Below are 14,766 nucleotides of genomic sequence, written 5' to 3'. Positions count from 1 at the left end.
TCAAGCAGCCTTGAAAGCTCAAGATGGAAAGATATGCAACTTTAATGTAAATTTATAAAGGAGCGCCCGCAATAACATGGATTCAGACATTTTATGTGACAGGAGAAAATTATAAAAACAAGAATCTGAGTAGGCATCTTGGATTTTGTGGTGGATTCAATGTTTTGGTCACAATTCTTATGTCTCTTGAAATTCAAAGATTGGAAGCTGCTGCTCTTATCCAACACATCCATATGACAATTAATGGAGAAATATAAAAGATACAGACTGTCAAAGCCATTACCTTTCATGGAAGAGTCTTGCTTTGGGGATTGGGGGGCATTCATTCCTGTTGACCTCAAAAACTCAGGTACACGAGGCCCCTTCGGAGAGGAGTCAGGTTTGGTTCCAGAGAGGCTGTATGCAAGGGCATAAAGGAAGACCTTAATTTCCATCTCTTTCAAGCAAATGAAAAGGGTCTATCATCTCCTTTCCCCAGAGACTAGAGGGCTTTAAGAGCACAAATACAGTTTACAAATCTGATTACAAGTAAAATTTCTACATGGCTAATACAGCTATTCAAAAGCACTGTCTTGGACTCAAAATGCACTAAATGTAATCAAACACAAGCAGGTCTTTGTTCTTTAATCCCAGAACATATGCACTTGAATTTTGAAGGCCCAAAATCCCAAAGCAGTTGCTGACCTCATGCATCACTTGCAGGTATGGAAGGCAAAAAACTGCAATGCCCAAAGGCCTCTCCAAATCATACAGCGCCACCCAAGTACTAGAAATACAGACAGAACCTGACAAATCACATACACACACCACAATGTCTTACCTCACTTTTCGATAATCATTTAATTTCTTATTGATTAGTGCTTGACTCGCAAATCCAGGCTGCTGGGGGTAAGAGAAACAAACCATCTTGTGAGTGGGATTCTCAAGCTCACCTGTTTCTCCCTGTTGAGTGTGATCAAGGCCTCTTGTAGGTGAGGAAAGTGCCAACTACATGGTCAAGGATACTGCTTCCTCTTGCTTTTTTTTTTTTTTAGCAGTCTTATGACCAAGTCCCTACTAGTTCTAGTTCTGGCTTAGATATTTCCTCACAGTGCGAGTATCAGAAAGTTAAGTAGCTTATTCTAAACTAGTTACACGTAGCACAACTGGCTAATTGCATGACATTACAATCTAAGGTTTAAAGGTACAGGATTTCATCTCCTTACTGAGGAAGGGGAAGGCAGGAGACACAGAGTTAATCTTAGTACATGGATTAACTGCCAGCAAATAACTCCTAGCAGCTCTTTCCTTGTAAAAACCTAATATTGGTGATCTCTCTATATGAATAAAGGTTTCTGTCCTGAAAGCAAGTATATACTATGTAAGCCACATTGAGCCTGCAAATAGGTGGGAAAATGTGGGATACAAATGTAACATATAAATAAATAAACCTCTCAGCAATAACCATAAGGTAGTAGGCTGTCTCCAACTGCGAGACATAAGAGGAGGTATTCAAAGCCTCTCACCTCTCCCTCTATTTTGCTGTCCTCCCTAATGGCTTTGATCCAGGAGAGCATATCATCACGATCCTCTGCCTGAAAGAGATATTCACAGAAATCAGCCGTCGTCAGCCGCAAGACGTGCTTCCTCTTGGTCTCGCTGTAGGAAATGTCCACCAGGCAGGCTTGGATGCTGATTGGCTGCTCCTCCTCACCTTGGGATGGTGCATAGCTGTCAGCCTCCCGTCGGTCCTTGTACAAGTACAGCAAGTGTGAGCGGAGAACAGAGAAAACTCGTTTCCACTGACGAATTCCACCACCTACTTTCTGTGGGGAAAGAGAATGATATTTTATTGTATTCATGTTTATACTTGGCTATTTTACTATTGTTATGCTGTTAACAAAATTGTAAGATTTATTTTAAACTGTACCTGCTGTAAACTGCCTTGGGTGAATCTCTTCATAAAGCCAGTTAATAAATCCCAATAAATAAACAAAAATGGTGAAATGTCGATAAATACCTACTGCTCTCTAACTGCATGTCCTGGTCAGGACCATCTTCTCAAGGAATATAAATGTCAAGGAAGGCTCTCATTTCACTATATACAGTTTTTACTCATATTAATGCACTTCTAGAAGCTACATGCAGAACTTTTTTAAAGAATGCTTGCAAACTGCATGGCCATTTCCTCAGATTACTTCTAGAACCCTGCCCATTGTAAACTATGTGCAACAGAAGCCACAAGAGGCAGGCAAGCAAAGTCTCCTGTATCTCAGATACAGAAGGAAGTCTCTCCTGGAAGCAATGCCATCTTTCACTTCAAATACAATCCCCTGGGATGGTATTTCCTCCTACCCACTGATGATTTTCTTGATTTCAGGCGTCTCATCTCACTGGGAAAGTCACCTGGGAATGTGGGCAACTCCCCTTCTGATGACACAGCCCTTGGGAACATGAGTATTTCACTTTACCTTGCCCTTTTTGGTGAGGATCTGCTTGTAATGCAGCCACCCCTCCTTCCGTACATCACTGAATTTAACATCCAAAAGGTCAGATGGCAAATGTTTCTTTGATCTTGAGTCTTCTGATGTCCCCAGACTGTCCAGTGACTGAAAAAAAAGGGCCTCCAGTTATCACCAGCTATAATAGGGATTTCTGATTAACTTAAATTCTTGTTCTATTAGTACTGTTCTCTATACTAGTCTGAGCATGAAGGATGTGTTCACAATACCACATCACAGTCAAGACAAATTCCTAACTACCCTCCTCCTCTTCCCTCCACCTGGTCTGACCCCCTCCACTCTCCAAGTCAAAAGGTCCCATCCCACCAGAGCCTGACCTTTCCTCTACCCCCTCAACCTATCCCTGGTGGTCTCGAGGCAGTCTCCTCTGCTCCTGCCCCATACTGTGCTGAATTCAATCAAAATGGTATCTATGACCCATAGTGGTAAGTCCTTGGAAGGGAAATCAGACAAAGGGGGGAGATGGAGGGGGCATGTAGCATAGCAGCAATATCTTTTTTTTGGATTGGGCTCCCATTGTAATACATACTGTGGCAGATACTGCCACTGCATGTAATAGTGGCCACGCACAAGCATCTGCTCATTGTGGTAAATGCAGGGTAGATGCTGGAGACACCCCCCCCTCCATTTACTACACTGGCCTTGCACTTACCACACATTAATCTTTTCACCATATGCATGGCAAGACCCCATAACAACATAGTAAATGTTAACAAAACCAACCAGTGTGTCCCATTCAATTTGGCCATTAAGGTAGATAGGATTGGAACAGCTGCTCTGTGCAGGTTACCTCCCATGCCTTCATAAAAATGCAAAATTTATTTCCCTTCTACTTTGGAGTGGAAGTGCTCTATGCTTAGCTTCAATCCTCTTGCTATTTAGAGATCCTCTGTGTACATCTCACTCCTATTTGAATTCCATCACTATTTCTCTCTGCTACCTCCTCTAGCAGGGCATTCCAAGCATCCACCACTCTCTCCACGTATTAAAAAAATGTTCCAGATGTTGCTTTTGAGTTTAGTTCCTTGCAGCTTCATATGTCCCCTAGTTCCACAGCTGTACTGCCTGTGGAAAAGGTTAATCTGTCCATGAATTAGTTTCAAATATTTATAAGTCTGAATCATATTTCCGTTGTCTCTCCTCTTATCAGAAGTACACATAATTTGGGTCACCAAGAGGCATATTTTCAAAGCACTTAGCCTTCCAAAGCTCCATAGGTTTCTTTGGAACCTTGGAGTGGAGGAGTAGCCTAGTGGTTAGTGCAGTGGACTTTGATCCTGGGGAACTGAGTTCAATTCCCACTGTAATTCCCACTGCAGCTCCTTGTGACTCTGGGCAAGTCACTTAACCCTCCATTGCCCCTGGTACAAAATAAGTACCTGAATATATGTAAACCGCTTTGAATGTAGTTGCAAAAACCTCAGAAAGGCGGTATATCAAGTCCCATTTCCCTTCCCTTCTCATGCGTCCTTTGCTGCAGACCCTCTTGTTTTGATTGCTTTTCTCTGGACTGTCTCCAGTTTCTTTCCCGAGATAAGGCCTCCAAAACTAAGCACAATACTCCAAGTAAAGTCTTATCAACAACCTGCAACCTCCTTCTTTCTGCTGGTTATGCTTCTCTCTATGCAGCTCATGATCCTTACGGCTTTGGTCTGTGCTGGGACTGCTGCTTTTTAACATACTTATAAATGACCTAGAGATGGGAGTAACTAGTGAGGTAATTAAATTTGCAGATGACACAAAGTTATTCAGGGTCGTCAAGTCGCAGGAGGAGTGTGAAAGATTACAGGAGGACTTCGCGAGACTCGGGGATTGGGCGTCCAAGTGGCAGATGAAGTTCAATACTGACAGATGCATGTGGGTAAGAAGAACCCAAATTACAGCTATGTCATGCAAGGTTCCACGTTAGGAGTCACAGACCTAGAAAGGGATCTGGGAGTTGATAAGACGTTGAAAACTTCTGCTCAGTGTGCCTCGGCAGCTAAGAAAGCACACAGAATGTTGAGTATTATTAGGAAAGGGATGGAAAACAAACACGAGGATGTTATAATGCCGTTGTATTGCTCCATGGTGCAACCGCACCTCGAATACTGTATCCAAGTCTGGTCGCCGCATCTCAAGATATAAAGGAATTAGAGAAGGTGCAGAGAAGGGCAACGAAAATGATAAAAGGGATGGAACGACTTCTCTATGAGGAAAGGCTGAGAAGGTTAGGGCTCTTCAGCTTGGAGAAAAGACAGCTGAGGGGTGATATGATAGAAGTCTACAAAATAATGAGCGAAGTAGAGCGGACAGATGTGAAGCGTTTGTTTACACTTTCAAACAATAATAGAACCAGGGGACACAAGATGGAGCTAGAACATGGTAGATTTAAAACAAATAGGAGAAAGTTTTTCTTTACTCAGCGTGTAGTTGGACTCTGGAACTCGTTGCCGGAGAATGTAGTGACAGCAGCTGGCCTTACAGAGTTTAAGGGGGGGGGGGGGGGGGTTTACACAGATTCCTGAGGGAAAAGTCCATTGAACATTATTAAAAAATCATTTGGGGGGGGGGGGGGGTTGCCGGGTTCTTGAAGCTCCTTTGGATTTCTATAACCCAAATGCATCACTCTGAACTTCTAAGCATTAAAGCATGATTGGTTTTGCTGAAATCCAAGTAAACCACATCCAGCTCATACCTTTAAGCTATTTCTCAGATTACTCAGTTGAAGAAATCAAATCAGATTAATTTAACAACATCTGCTTCTGGTAAAAATCATGTTGCCTCGGATCTTGCAACCCACTGGATTGTAGCTTGTTTGCTATCCTTTCATTCAGTTGGCATTTTTGTTACTTGTCCCCAACACCAAGGTAACACTTACTGGACTGTAGTTTCCCACTTTGTCTGCTGACACGGGACCACATCTGCCTTTTTTCAATCCTATGGAATCGCTCCCATCTTCAAGGATTTTTTAAACACATCCTTCAATTAACCCATTGGAACTTTTTTGAGCTCCCTTAGTACCCTGGAATGTATCTCATCTGTCCCCATAGCTTTGTCCACTTTGTTTTGCAAGTTGTTCACAACAGTTACTTATCTGTAGCAGGTATTCTCCAAGCAGAATAGGAATCCTCATCCAACAAAACCTATGCGAGAAGAATTCTCCAGAACTTCTGAGAAAACTTCACTGCAAGGTTTTTAGAATACAACTTCTTGGCAGGAGGTAGGGTTGTGAGACTTCCTATCCTATTATCCTCAGAGAACATCTGCTACAGGTGAGTAACTGCATCTTCTCCGAGGACAAGCAAAATAGATGAATCTTCATCCCTAGCTACAAGCTGCGTGAACATAAAAAAAAAAAAAGAGGCAAAATGAGCAAACACCAAAACAGTTTTTGGTGGCAACAAACCTTAAACTATGTTTTTATAATTTGTTTGGTTTTTGTTACAGGCAGATTGGAATGGAAAGCAATGAGCCTGGGATTCTAAAATCCTAATAGTTTCTGGAGGACTATTTGGCTAAATCTACTATCATGTCCTGCTCTAGACAATGTGAAGTGAATAACTGAAGTCCATGTTACTACCCTGTAAATCTCTTCTATGGAGACTAGTCTCAAGTCAGCTAACACCACCAACATAGCTCCAACATGTGAGCCATGATATGACCCTGTAGAGGCAGTCCAGCCTGGGTGTAAGTGAAGGAAATGCAGTCTGCTAGCCAATTGTAGAGTGTATGCTTGCCAACGGCAACCTCCATCCTGTTTGGGTCAAAACAAAGTCCACCCAGCCTTTGTTTATGGGCTTTATTATGCTCCAGATGGAAGGCCAAGGCCCTCTTGCAGCATGCAGTGTACTTTGACCTTTATGAACATGAGGTTTAGAGCAGAAAGCTGGTTGGACAAGTGACCGGTTAAGATGGACTTCTGATACTACCTTTCAGATGAGAGTGTAGAACTGCTCTGTTACTGAAAAACTTAGTGTAAAAATTTCAATTACTAGAGCCAGGAGCTCACTTACTCTACAAGCTTAAGTAACTGCCACCAAAAACAAGGACTTTCCAGGTCAGGTACTTCAAATTGCAGGTATCCAGTAGCTCAAATGGAGCTTTCATCAGCTGGGTAAGAACAACATTGAGATCACATAACACTTAGAACTTGAAGAATCCTGGTAAGTGCGTCTGCAAAATCCTCATCTTACCATGGAAACTTTGCAACTTCAACTTTAAGCTGAGATAAAATTATTATTAAAAGGCAATTATTAAAAGACTGAACTAGATATACACGTGCACACACACAGAAATAGATAGATATGTATGCACACACAAATAAGAGGAAATGACCCAAGGGCAAACTTCATAGGTACAAACGTAGCCATATACTACTACTTTCACAACAGTGTATGTTAGTGAAAATTACCCTCCATCTCTGTCAAGATCCAAAAACTAGAGAAAGTCAAACATCCAGGCTATGATCTGTAAATACAAGACCAGCAGTATCCCAGCTGCAGTAATTTCATGGTGAAGGTATAAGATTTGCCTTAGTCCCTGAACCTATGTCAAGGCTGCCAGCAACTTCAATGAGCTTTCTAACGTTTGTGAATACTCACGCCATCTGTGAAGAAGCTCCTCAGCATGCGCAAACTAGGTACACGATTGGGTAGTTTTCTGAAAGCAAAGATCCATAAATTAGCTAATAGATGAAAAAAAGCAATGCACAGAAAATCCCAGCAAACAAAAAACACTACATAAGAAAGCTCTTCCAAAGCTAGAGAAAGTCAAATGTGCCAGGTCACCTAGCTGCCTAAAATACATTAACTGAGAAGATCTCAAAAAAATATGGATGAAGAGTGTGATACTGATGCAGAGCCTACTCCAAGAGGTTTCCATTCCCACTGATCTCAAGGTTCAAACTGAGTCGGACGTGCCCAGACAATTCTGTCCTTTAACACAGGGAACAGAGGGTCAGGAAGTGGGGAAGAGAGTATCTAGAAGAATACCTGAGGGAGAGTGTGACAATGTTCACAAAAAGAGCAAAGAAAAAGTTTAGAGGAATAATAAAAGAACAAAAGTTCCAAAAACAGCTAAAAATGTATAATAAAGGGGAAAAAAGTGAAAAAAATTTGGCTAGTGATAACATTTTTCTAAATAATTTTTCATTCCTAGGCCTTCTCCAAGTATTTACCTCAGGAACTTCCCTTCCTCCCGGAAAGAGTTCAGACCTTCATCACATGACTTGGATCGCTCTGTTGTTATAGCAACTAGGTATGAGGACCGCCGGCTGGCTTTGATGCTGCCTGTCGTAGAGAACAAAAGAAATCTGACTAAAAGTAGAACACATCTGAACAGAGAAAGTAAATTTCACCTAAATAAAAGAAAAATTATATTTAAAAAAAAAAAGGAAAGGAAAGAAAAAGATAGTAGCTATCCAGGTACTGCCGCTGAATATCAGCAGTGCCCAGGTAACTCCTTGAAGGCCAGATATTTAGTGCCATTACTTGGATACATGCCGGCACTGAATATCTTGACTCAATCTGGCATCAGGTTCCATTTATACACAACATTGACCTCCACTGGCTGAATATTGCCCCCTAAAAATGTTGCCATGCTGCCAATTTGACTCCTATCTCTGCTCAGCATACAGGAAGTAGCAAGGTGGGTGTGACACAGATAACATCTGGGGCTGGAGTAGGGTGCAGTGTGCTGAAGTTTAACATGTGGAGATACTGTACAGGGTGGAGTTTCATGCAGTATTAATGCAGTGAAACACTGTGTATATGTGAAAGACTATACCAAGGGGCTGGAGCAGAGTGTAGTGTGATGCAGTAAAGTGTGGGGAGACAAAAGGTGTGAAATAGATTCGTTTTGAGCAGGATAAAATTTGATGCATTATAACATTGACAGACACTGGATATGGCACAGATTATACTGAAAGGCCGGAGCAGTGTGTAGCATGACAGAATAGCAACAGGGAGTAGGTGTAACTTTTTAACATGTTGCAGCATAGCATAAGATTTATTTTACATACGAAGGACAGTGGGACACTTACTGCAATCCTGGGAATAATGGCGATTTATAGCAAAGTTGAAGTTTGGCAAAGCAGGGCTGGTAGTTTTGATGGGGGCAGATTTCATGGCACTGCAGACGACAGATGAAGCTGGCACATGTTTTGCCTTCAGGTCAATGTTAGGACTCGTTGGCTCATCTGAAAATTAAACATAGTAACATAGTAGATGACGGCAGAAAAAGACCTGCACGGTCCATCCAGTCTGCCCAACAAGATAACTCATATTTGCTGCTTTTTGTGTATACCCTACTTTGATTTGTACCTGTGCTCTTCAGGACACAGACCATATAAGTCTGCCCAGCACTATCCCCGCCTCGCAACCACCAGCCCCTCCTCCCAACCACCGGCTCTGGCACAGACCGTACAAGTCTGTCCAGCACTATCCCCGCCTCCCAACCACCAGCCCCCCCCCCCTCCCAACCACCGGCTCTGGCACAGACCGTATAAGTCTGTAATTCAACTAGAAAGTGTATGCTTGGCTACTACAGTCCAAGTTTTATTGGTGTCAAAACAAACAAAAAGCAGGGTGGACTTTGAGGGTTTTAGCTTATCCCAAATAGAAAGCTAAGGCACTTCTGCAACTCAAAATGTGCAAGACATGTTCCCCATCATGAATGTGTGGTCTGGGGAAAATATTTGAAAATATGATCGAGTGGTTAAGGTGGAAATTCAGAAACGAAGGATGTGTCTGTATAACCATCCTAATTTTGATAAGCTTTTGTTTAGGGTGGATCAGTCACTAAGGCCTAGGGCTCACAGACCTTGCATGCTGAGGTGATCACCACCACCCACCTGAGAACGATCAACGAATTAACTAACTTCCGCAAATCTCTGAAGACTTACATCTTTGACAAAGCCTACCACGAGAACCCATAACTAACCATAACACAACACCCTTCCAACTTTAGGCAGAATGTTTCTCTCTACAACTTCTTGATCAAATCCTCTTGTCTTCCTTGACTTCTTTGTAACACCAAATGTACACTTCATCCTGTATGGCGATGCCACAACAGGTCTTTGTAAGCCACATTGAGCCTGCAAATAGGTGGGAAAATGTGGGATACAAGTGAAAATAAATAAATAAATAAAAATAAAATAAAATCTTCCAGAGCAGATACAAAACTTCAGTTCACAATTGCCTAGTAACTCAAAGAGAGCTTTCATCAACTGGGTCAATATCACACTGATGTCCCAAGACACAGCGAGTGGTTTGATGGGAGACTTCAATAGAAGCAAGCCTGACATAAAATGAAAGAAGGCAGAGAGATGGGTTTCCCTTCTACATGCTAGTGATAAGTGACAGTTGAACTGAGGTGAATTCTAACTGAATTGGTTTCCAAACCTGACTCTGGTAGATGTGGAAAGTATTCAAGGAGTTTAATGTGAGAAAGGGTTTAAGGGCTTTCTGTCACACTGGACAACAAACCTCTTCCACTTAATAAGACCTTCCACCAGACTCCTAGAAATCAGAAGGATATGAGAGATGTTATCAGGTACATCCGATGAACTGGCATTACCCTCTAGAGGCTGCAAGGCCAGGGATCTAATTTTGAGATAAGGGAGTTCCCCGATTTTGCATTAGATCCCAGCTCAAACATAAGCCCTTCCTCCAATCTAGGAGGACGGCACAGAAGGCTAATTGGTCCTTATCCTTGACCAAGGAACTTTCTTATTCTGATGAGATGCAAATAAATCTACACGAATGTTTCACACTCACAGATCATCAATGGCTGCCTCTCTGAAGCTACAGTTGCACCCTGTGCCACTTGCCCACTTCCCATCCATCCTTGCCAATGAGAGGAGACGGTGAGCTGGGAGCAATTTTTGTGCCCCCATATATTTATGCTGTGTGCCGCACCACTCACACAGCCAATATATGGCATGGCCCCTCTGTCCAGGGATCACTTGGTGGTTGGGACTAGACTCACTTCGTGAATGTCATCCCATGTGAGATGGCCAAATTCCACATCCTAACAGTTTTCCCACAGAACAAGTATGATTTCCCATGCTTTAAATAGAACATAGCTACTGTAGCTGCAGCAGGATGATTTTATTGGACAACTGATCTGTGACAGTTTTAAGAGTATTCCAGATCATCCTTATCTCTAGGAACTTTATCTAATGAAAACTTTTGTGAGCATACCATGCGCCCCTTTCCCCCTCCAATCCTAGTCTAGATAATTAGGAAAATTAGGCCTAAAGAATTTGGGAATAAGCAGTTCCTGGTCAGATTCAATTGTATCAGCCACCAGAAAGAGTGTGCATGAACGGTCAGGTGACTTGAAGGGATTCTCACATGTTCTAAATGGCCCAATTCCATTGAGATCATAAGGTCCACTGGGCTAAGGGCTGCATTTTGATTAAAAATTTTAATCATGATTAATCACATGATTAAAGAACCAACAGCTTCCTCTCTCCTGCTGCCAGGTCCATTATCTCTCTCTCTTCCTTCCCTCCTATCCGCCCCTCCCCTGTGGTCAACATCTCTCCTCTTTCTTCCTTCCTACCCCCCCAAGTCCATTATCTTTTTTTATTTTATTTTAGTTACATTGTACCCCGCGCTTTCCCACTCATGGCAGGCTCAATGCGGCAAGCAATGGAGGGTTAAGTGCCTTGCCCAGAGTCACAAGGAGCTACCTGTGCCGGGAATTGAACTCAGTTCCTCAGTTCCCCAGGACCAAAGTCCACCACCCTAACCACTAGGCCACTCCTCCACTCCTTTTCTTCCCTCCCCCCACCCTCTCCACCCCAGGTCCATTATCTCACTCTTTCGTCCCTCCCTCTCTCCACCTCTCCAAGTACATTTCTCCTTTTCTCTTCCCGCCTTCCAGTTGTGCATCTCTCTCTCTCCCTTACCCCCACTCCCATCCATTATCTCTCCCTCTATCCTTCTCTCCTTCCATTGGACAGCATCCCCCCCTCCATGTAGCATCTCTCTTCCTCTCCTCCATGCCCAGGTCTATTATCTCTCTCTCTCTCTCTCTCCATCCTTCTCTTCTTTCACCCTCCCCGTGCTCCATCTCTCCATCCTTCTCTTCTTTCCCCCTCCCCATGTGCAGTCAAGCTTCTCTCCCTCTACATCTCCCCCTCTTTCCCCCCTCCCCCATGCATGATCCAGCATCTCTTCCTCCTCACCCTGCCTGTGGTTCGTCAGCAGACCTGTGGCATGCACTGTGGCTTTCCCTCTGACCCATCCCTCCCCTGCAGAAACAGGAAGTTGCATCAGAAAGCCCAAGAGCAGGCCATAGGCAGTGTATGAGCATTGCTGCTGCTGCTGCTGCCAGGGACCTGAGAGAAGGCCTGATTTAAGGTACATCCAGGGGGGGAGGAGGGAATTGAGACAGCTGTCAAACCACAGGCAGGGCAGAGAAGGAGAATGGAGAGGAATGCTGGGGAGAGACTGCAGCACAATTCACTTTATTAGCTGTGATTATTAATTTTTTTTCCCGCAATTAACATGCAGCCCTACTGGGCCCGTACCATGTTGAGGTATACCCAAGGTAGTTACACGTACTGTTGAAGCCATAAAGACCAACAATCTCAATATGTCCCGTCCTTAAGCCTACTGATTCTCTAATTTCTTCCAAGATGGATACTTAAGTGTGATCCTTTCTTGTGGAAGAAAGTCTTTTGCCCGAATCATGTCTAGCAGAGCTTCTATAATTGATGACAGAAACAAGTGAGATTTGGGGTTCTGCTCATGAATTCTGTGGTTTCTTCCTGAGATGTGCTCTTGATTAGCCAATTGTCCTGATGAGGAAACGCATGTGTCTACCGAACTAAGGCTGCAACCTTTTCTGGATGCCTTCAAAGCTGGTCTCAAGCCTTTTTTGTTCAAGGACGCCTTTGGGTAGCTCTCCTCTGCATGCCTTAGCAGCGAGTCCTAATTACACAGACGTGTACCTCATGTACTCCCTCCCCACACACTTTATGTACATTGTAGTTCACCCCTTATCACCCTCCATCTTGTTTTGTCTAACTGCGTTTACAACTCTTCATTGCCTACTTTTTAGGCTGTTAAGCCACTCAGATGGTTCATCTAATGGGTGGGGTAGAAAGCTCTTAATAAATTTGAAACTTTAACTAGTGTTGGTGTACAACTCTAACAGCTAGCATTTTCATTAACACATGTGATACCGATACGAGGATGAAGGGCAGCATGCAAAACTAGGAAGTTGTGTTTTCCTACTATGATTCTGAAATACTTCTTGTGCCACCATGTATCTCTATGTGGGTAAATCCTGGGAGTATAGCCAAGTCTCCCTTCTGGAGGAAAAGAAAAAAATGCAGCTGCCCAGGGAAACAATCTTTAATTTTTCTTTTGCAAAAATGTTGTTCAAGGCCTTTAAATCTTTAGGTCTAAGGTGGGATTAGTTCCTCTGTTTGGAATCAGAAAATATTTGGAGCAAAATCTCCATCCTGCTGATGGAACAGGCTTGATTGCATTGGTCTCTAAGAGAGAGGAGAGTTCCTTTAACAATACATTTTGAGGCTGAAATTTTGACCACAATATCTTTTGCACACAATTTAAGCAGATTTACAATAGATGCAATATGTACCTGCTTTGTATTATGCTGAGAACTCAGATGTCTGTGGTTATAGTAGACCAAGGTTTATGTACAACTTTAGCCCTCCCCTGACAAAAAGGTCCTCTGGAACAGACACTGGAAAACTGGCTTTGTCTACTTAGATATAATCAAAACCTTGTTTTAGCTGGGAGCCCTCTACTACCTGAGGCAAAAGTGAGGTCACTGTTATTGACAAGATTGATGGGGTGAGGAGTAATACCTCCACAGAAAATAGAAGTGCCTCCTCAGCACCCCACTCAAGTACCCCCTAGATGATGTGAAGGGTGGGTAAAAAGTAGCTGCAGAGAAGGTCTGAACCACAGCACAATGGTCTTTAATCTGATCCAGTTCCTCCTTGATGTTATTTCCAAAGAGAATTATTTTCCTTGCAGAGCACATCAGTGAGCTTTTCCCACGTCATAACTGAGATTTGAAGCCAACAGTCATGAGAGTCTGCAGGCATCACTACCCATGGCAAAAGATTTCATGCTGTCTTGAAAATGTCACAGGTCAACTTGACCAGGCGTTGTCCCCTAGTGACCTGGGGTTATCATTTTTCTATTGAGAAAAACTCTTGACAGACCTATCTTGTCCAGAATGTTTTGCATATATTGGTAAAAAGCTATATGGAAGGTAAGCAAAGAATTCTGGGGGGGGGGAAGCTCTTCCAAACGTGGTCCCAGTTATGAGCATCTCCCAGAGAGCACAGATGGGTGGATTCTTGTCTGCTTGATCTTTAGAGTGTATTTGACCACCAATGAGTGATGTGGTAGCTGTTACTGGATTCCAGAAGTCTTCTGGACACTGTTTATGGAGTTAGCCTTTTTATTCACAGGTTGTGCAGGAAGTGAGGGTTAAATTCTCACCTGTAAACGGAACACTGTCACACTTTCCTTGGAGGAGAGATCTGAGAAAGTGAAAGATGTCCAACATTTCTGGCCTAGGCTCAAGCTCTCTCTAAATTAAACGGGGTCTCAGCCATTCCCCAACAAAATCAGTGAAAAAAAAGGTCCTCAAGCAAATACTTTTTCCTTTCCAGTGGAAGAGAAGAATCTGAGGGGAGACTAGTAAATTCCTCCTGATTACAAATACCTCCAGGTAGAGGTAGTGGAGATGAGGACTATATCTGAATTCAAGAAAGCATGGGACAGGTGTGTAGGATCTCTTAGGGGGAGGAAGAGATAGAGGATGATAAGGATGGACAGACTGGATGGGCCGTATGGCTTTTATCTGTCATTTTCTCTGTTGTTATGTTTCTAAATGGAACCCTAGAAATGCTCAGACTCAATAATCAGAAAAATACTCTGGCAAACTTCCTATGCTCCATAAAGTCGAGCCACTTTGCTCAGCAGACTAAATGGAGTGACGTGGTCGAAGCGGTGTGCATGATGAATGATTTTACCCGCTGTTGATTGCATACGTTGAAGGCGCTTCAAGGCGTGCAAGGGTAAACCAGCATACAGGGAGTTATAGTAGTCGATTTTAGAAATTACCAAAGAAAGGAGCAGGGTACAAATAGACTGAGAAGAAAGGAATGGACGAATAACATGAATATGATGAAGAGCTGTATTTAGGATTTTTTCCCCTGTTTTGTTAATCCAAGTTCATCTTTTCCTTTTTTTATCTACTAATGAGATTACAATTGTAAAATTTATAA

The 14,766-nt window shown here is 42.9% G+C and overlaps 1 protein-coding gene across 4 annotated transcripts in view; it reads right to left on the bottom strand.

Annotated features, from left to right (window-relative positions):
* Nucleotides 1-14,766, bottom strand: part of ARHGAP23 (Rho GTPase activating protein 23) — a 192,751-nt gene that overhangs the window by 15,160 nt on the left and 162,825 nt on the right. For 3 of the 4 annotated variants that reach the window (XM_030220800.1, XM_030220799.1, XM_030220797.1), the window contains 7 exons: nucleotides 8,524-8,679; nucleotides 7,660-7,771; nucleotides 7,085-7,142; nucleotides 2,451-2,588; nucleotides 1,506-1,805; nucleotides 821-882; nucleotides 284-396 (listed from right to left, as the gene is read on the bottom strand). In XM_030220800.1, the coding sequence (XP_030076660.1) occupies nucleotides 284-396; nucleotides 821-882; nucleotides 1,506-1,805; nucleotides 2,451-2,588; nucleotides 7,085-7,142; nucleotides 7,660-7,771; nucleotides 8,524-8,679 (939 nt within the window). The remainder of the gene's footprint in view (nucleotides 1-283; nucleotides 397-820; nucleotides 883-1,505; nucleotides 1,806-2,450; nucleotides 2,589-7,084; nucleotides 7,143-7,659; nucleotides 7,772-8,523; nucleotides 8,680-14,766) is intronic. The other variant, XM_030220798.1, reaches the window with a different exon arrangement.

The sequence above is a fragment of the Microcaecilia unicolor genome, chromosome 12 (assembly GCF_901765095.1).
Source record: "Microcaecilia unicolor chromosome 12, aMicUni1.1, whole genome shotgun sequence".
Lineage (NCBI taxonomy): Eukaryota > Metazoa > Chordata > Amphibia > Gymnophiona > Siphonopidae > Microcaecilia > Microcaecilia unicolor.
Note: the sequence above shows the minus strand (reverse complement) of the source record. Positions and strands in the feature narration are given on the sequence as shown.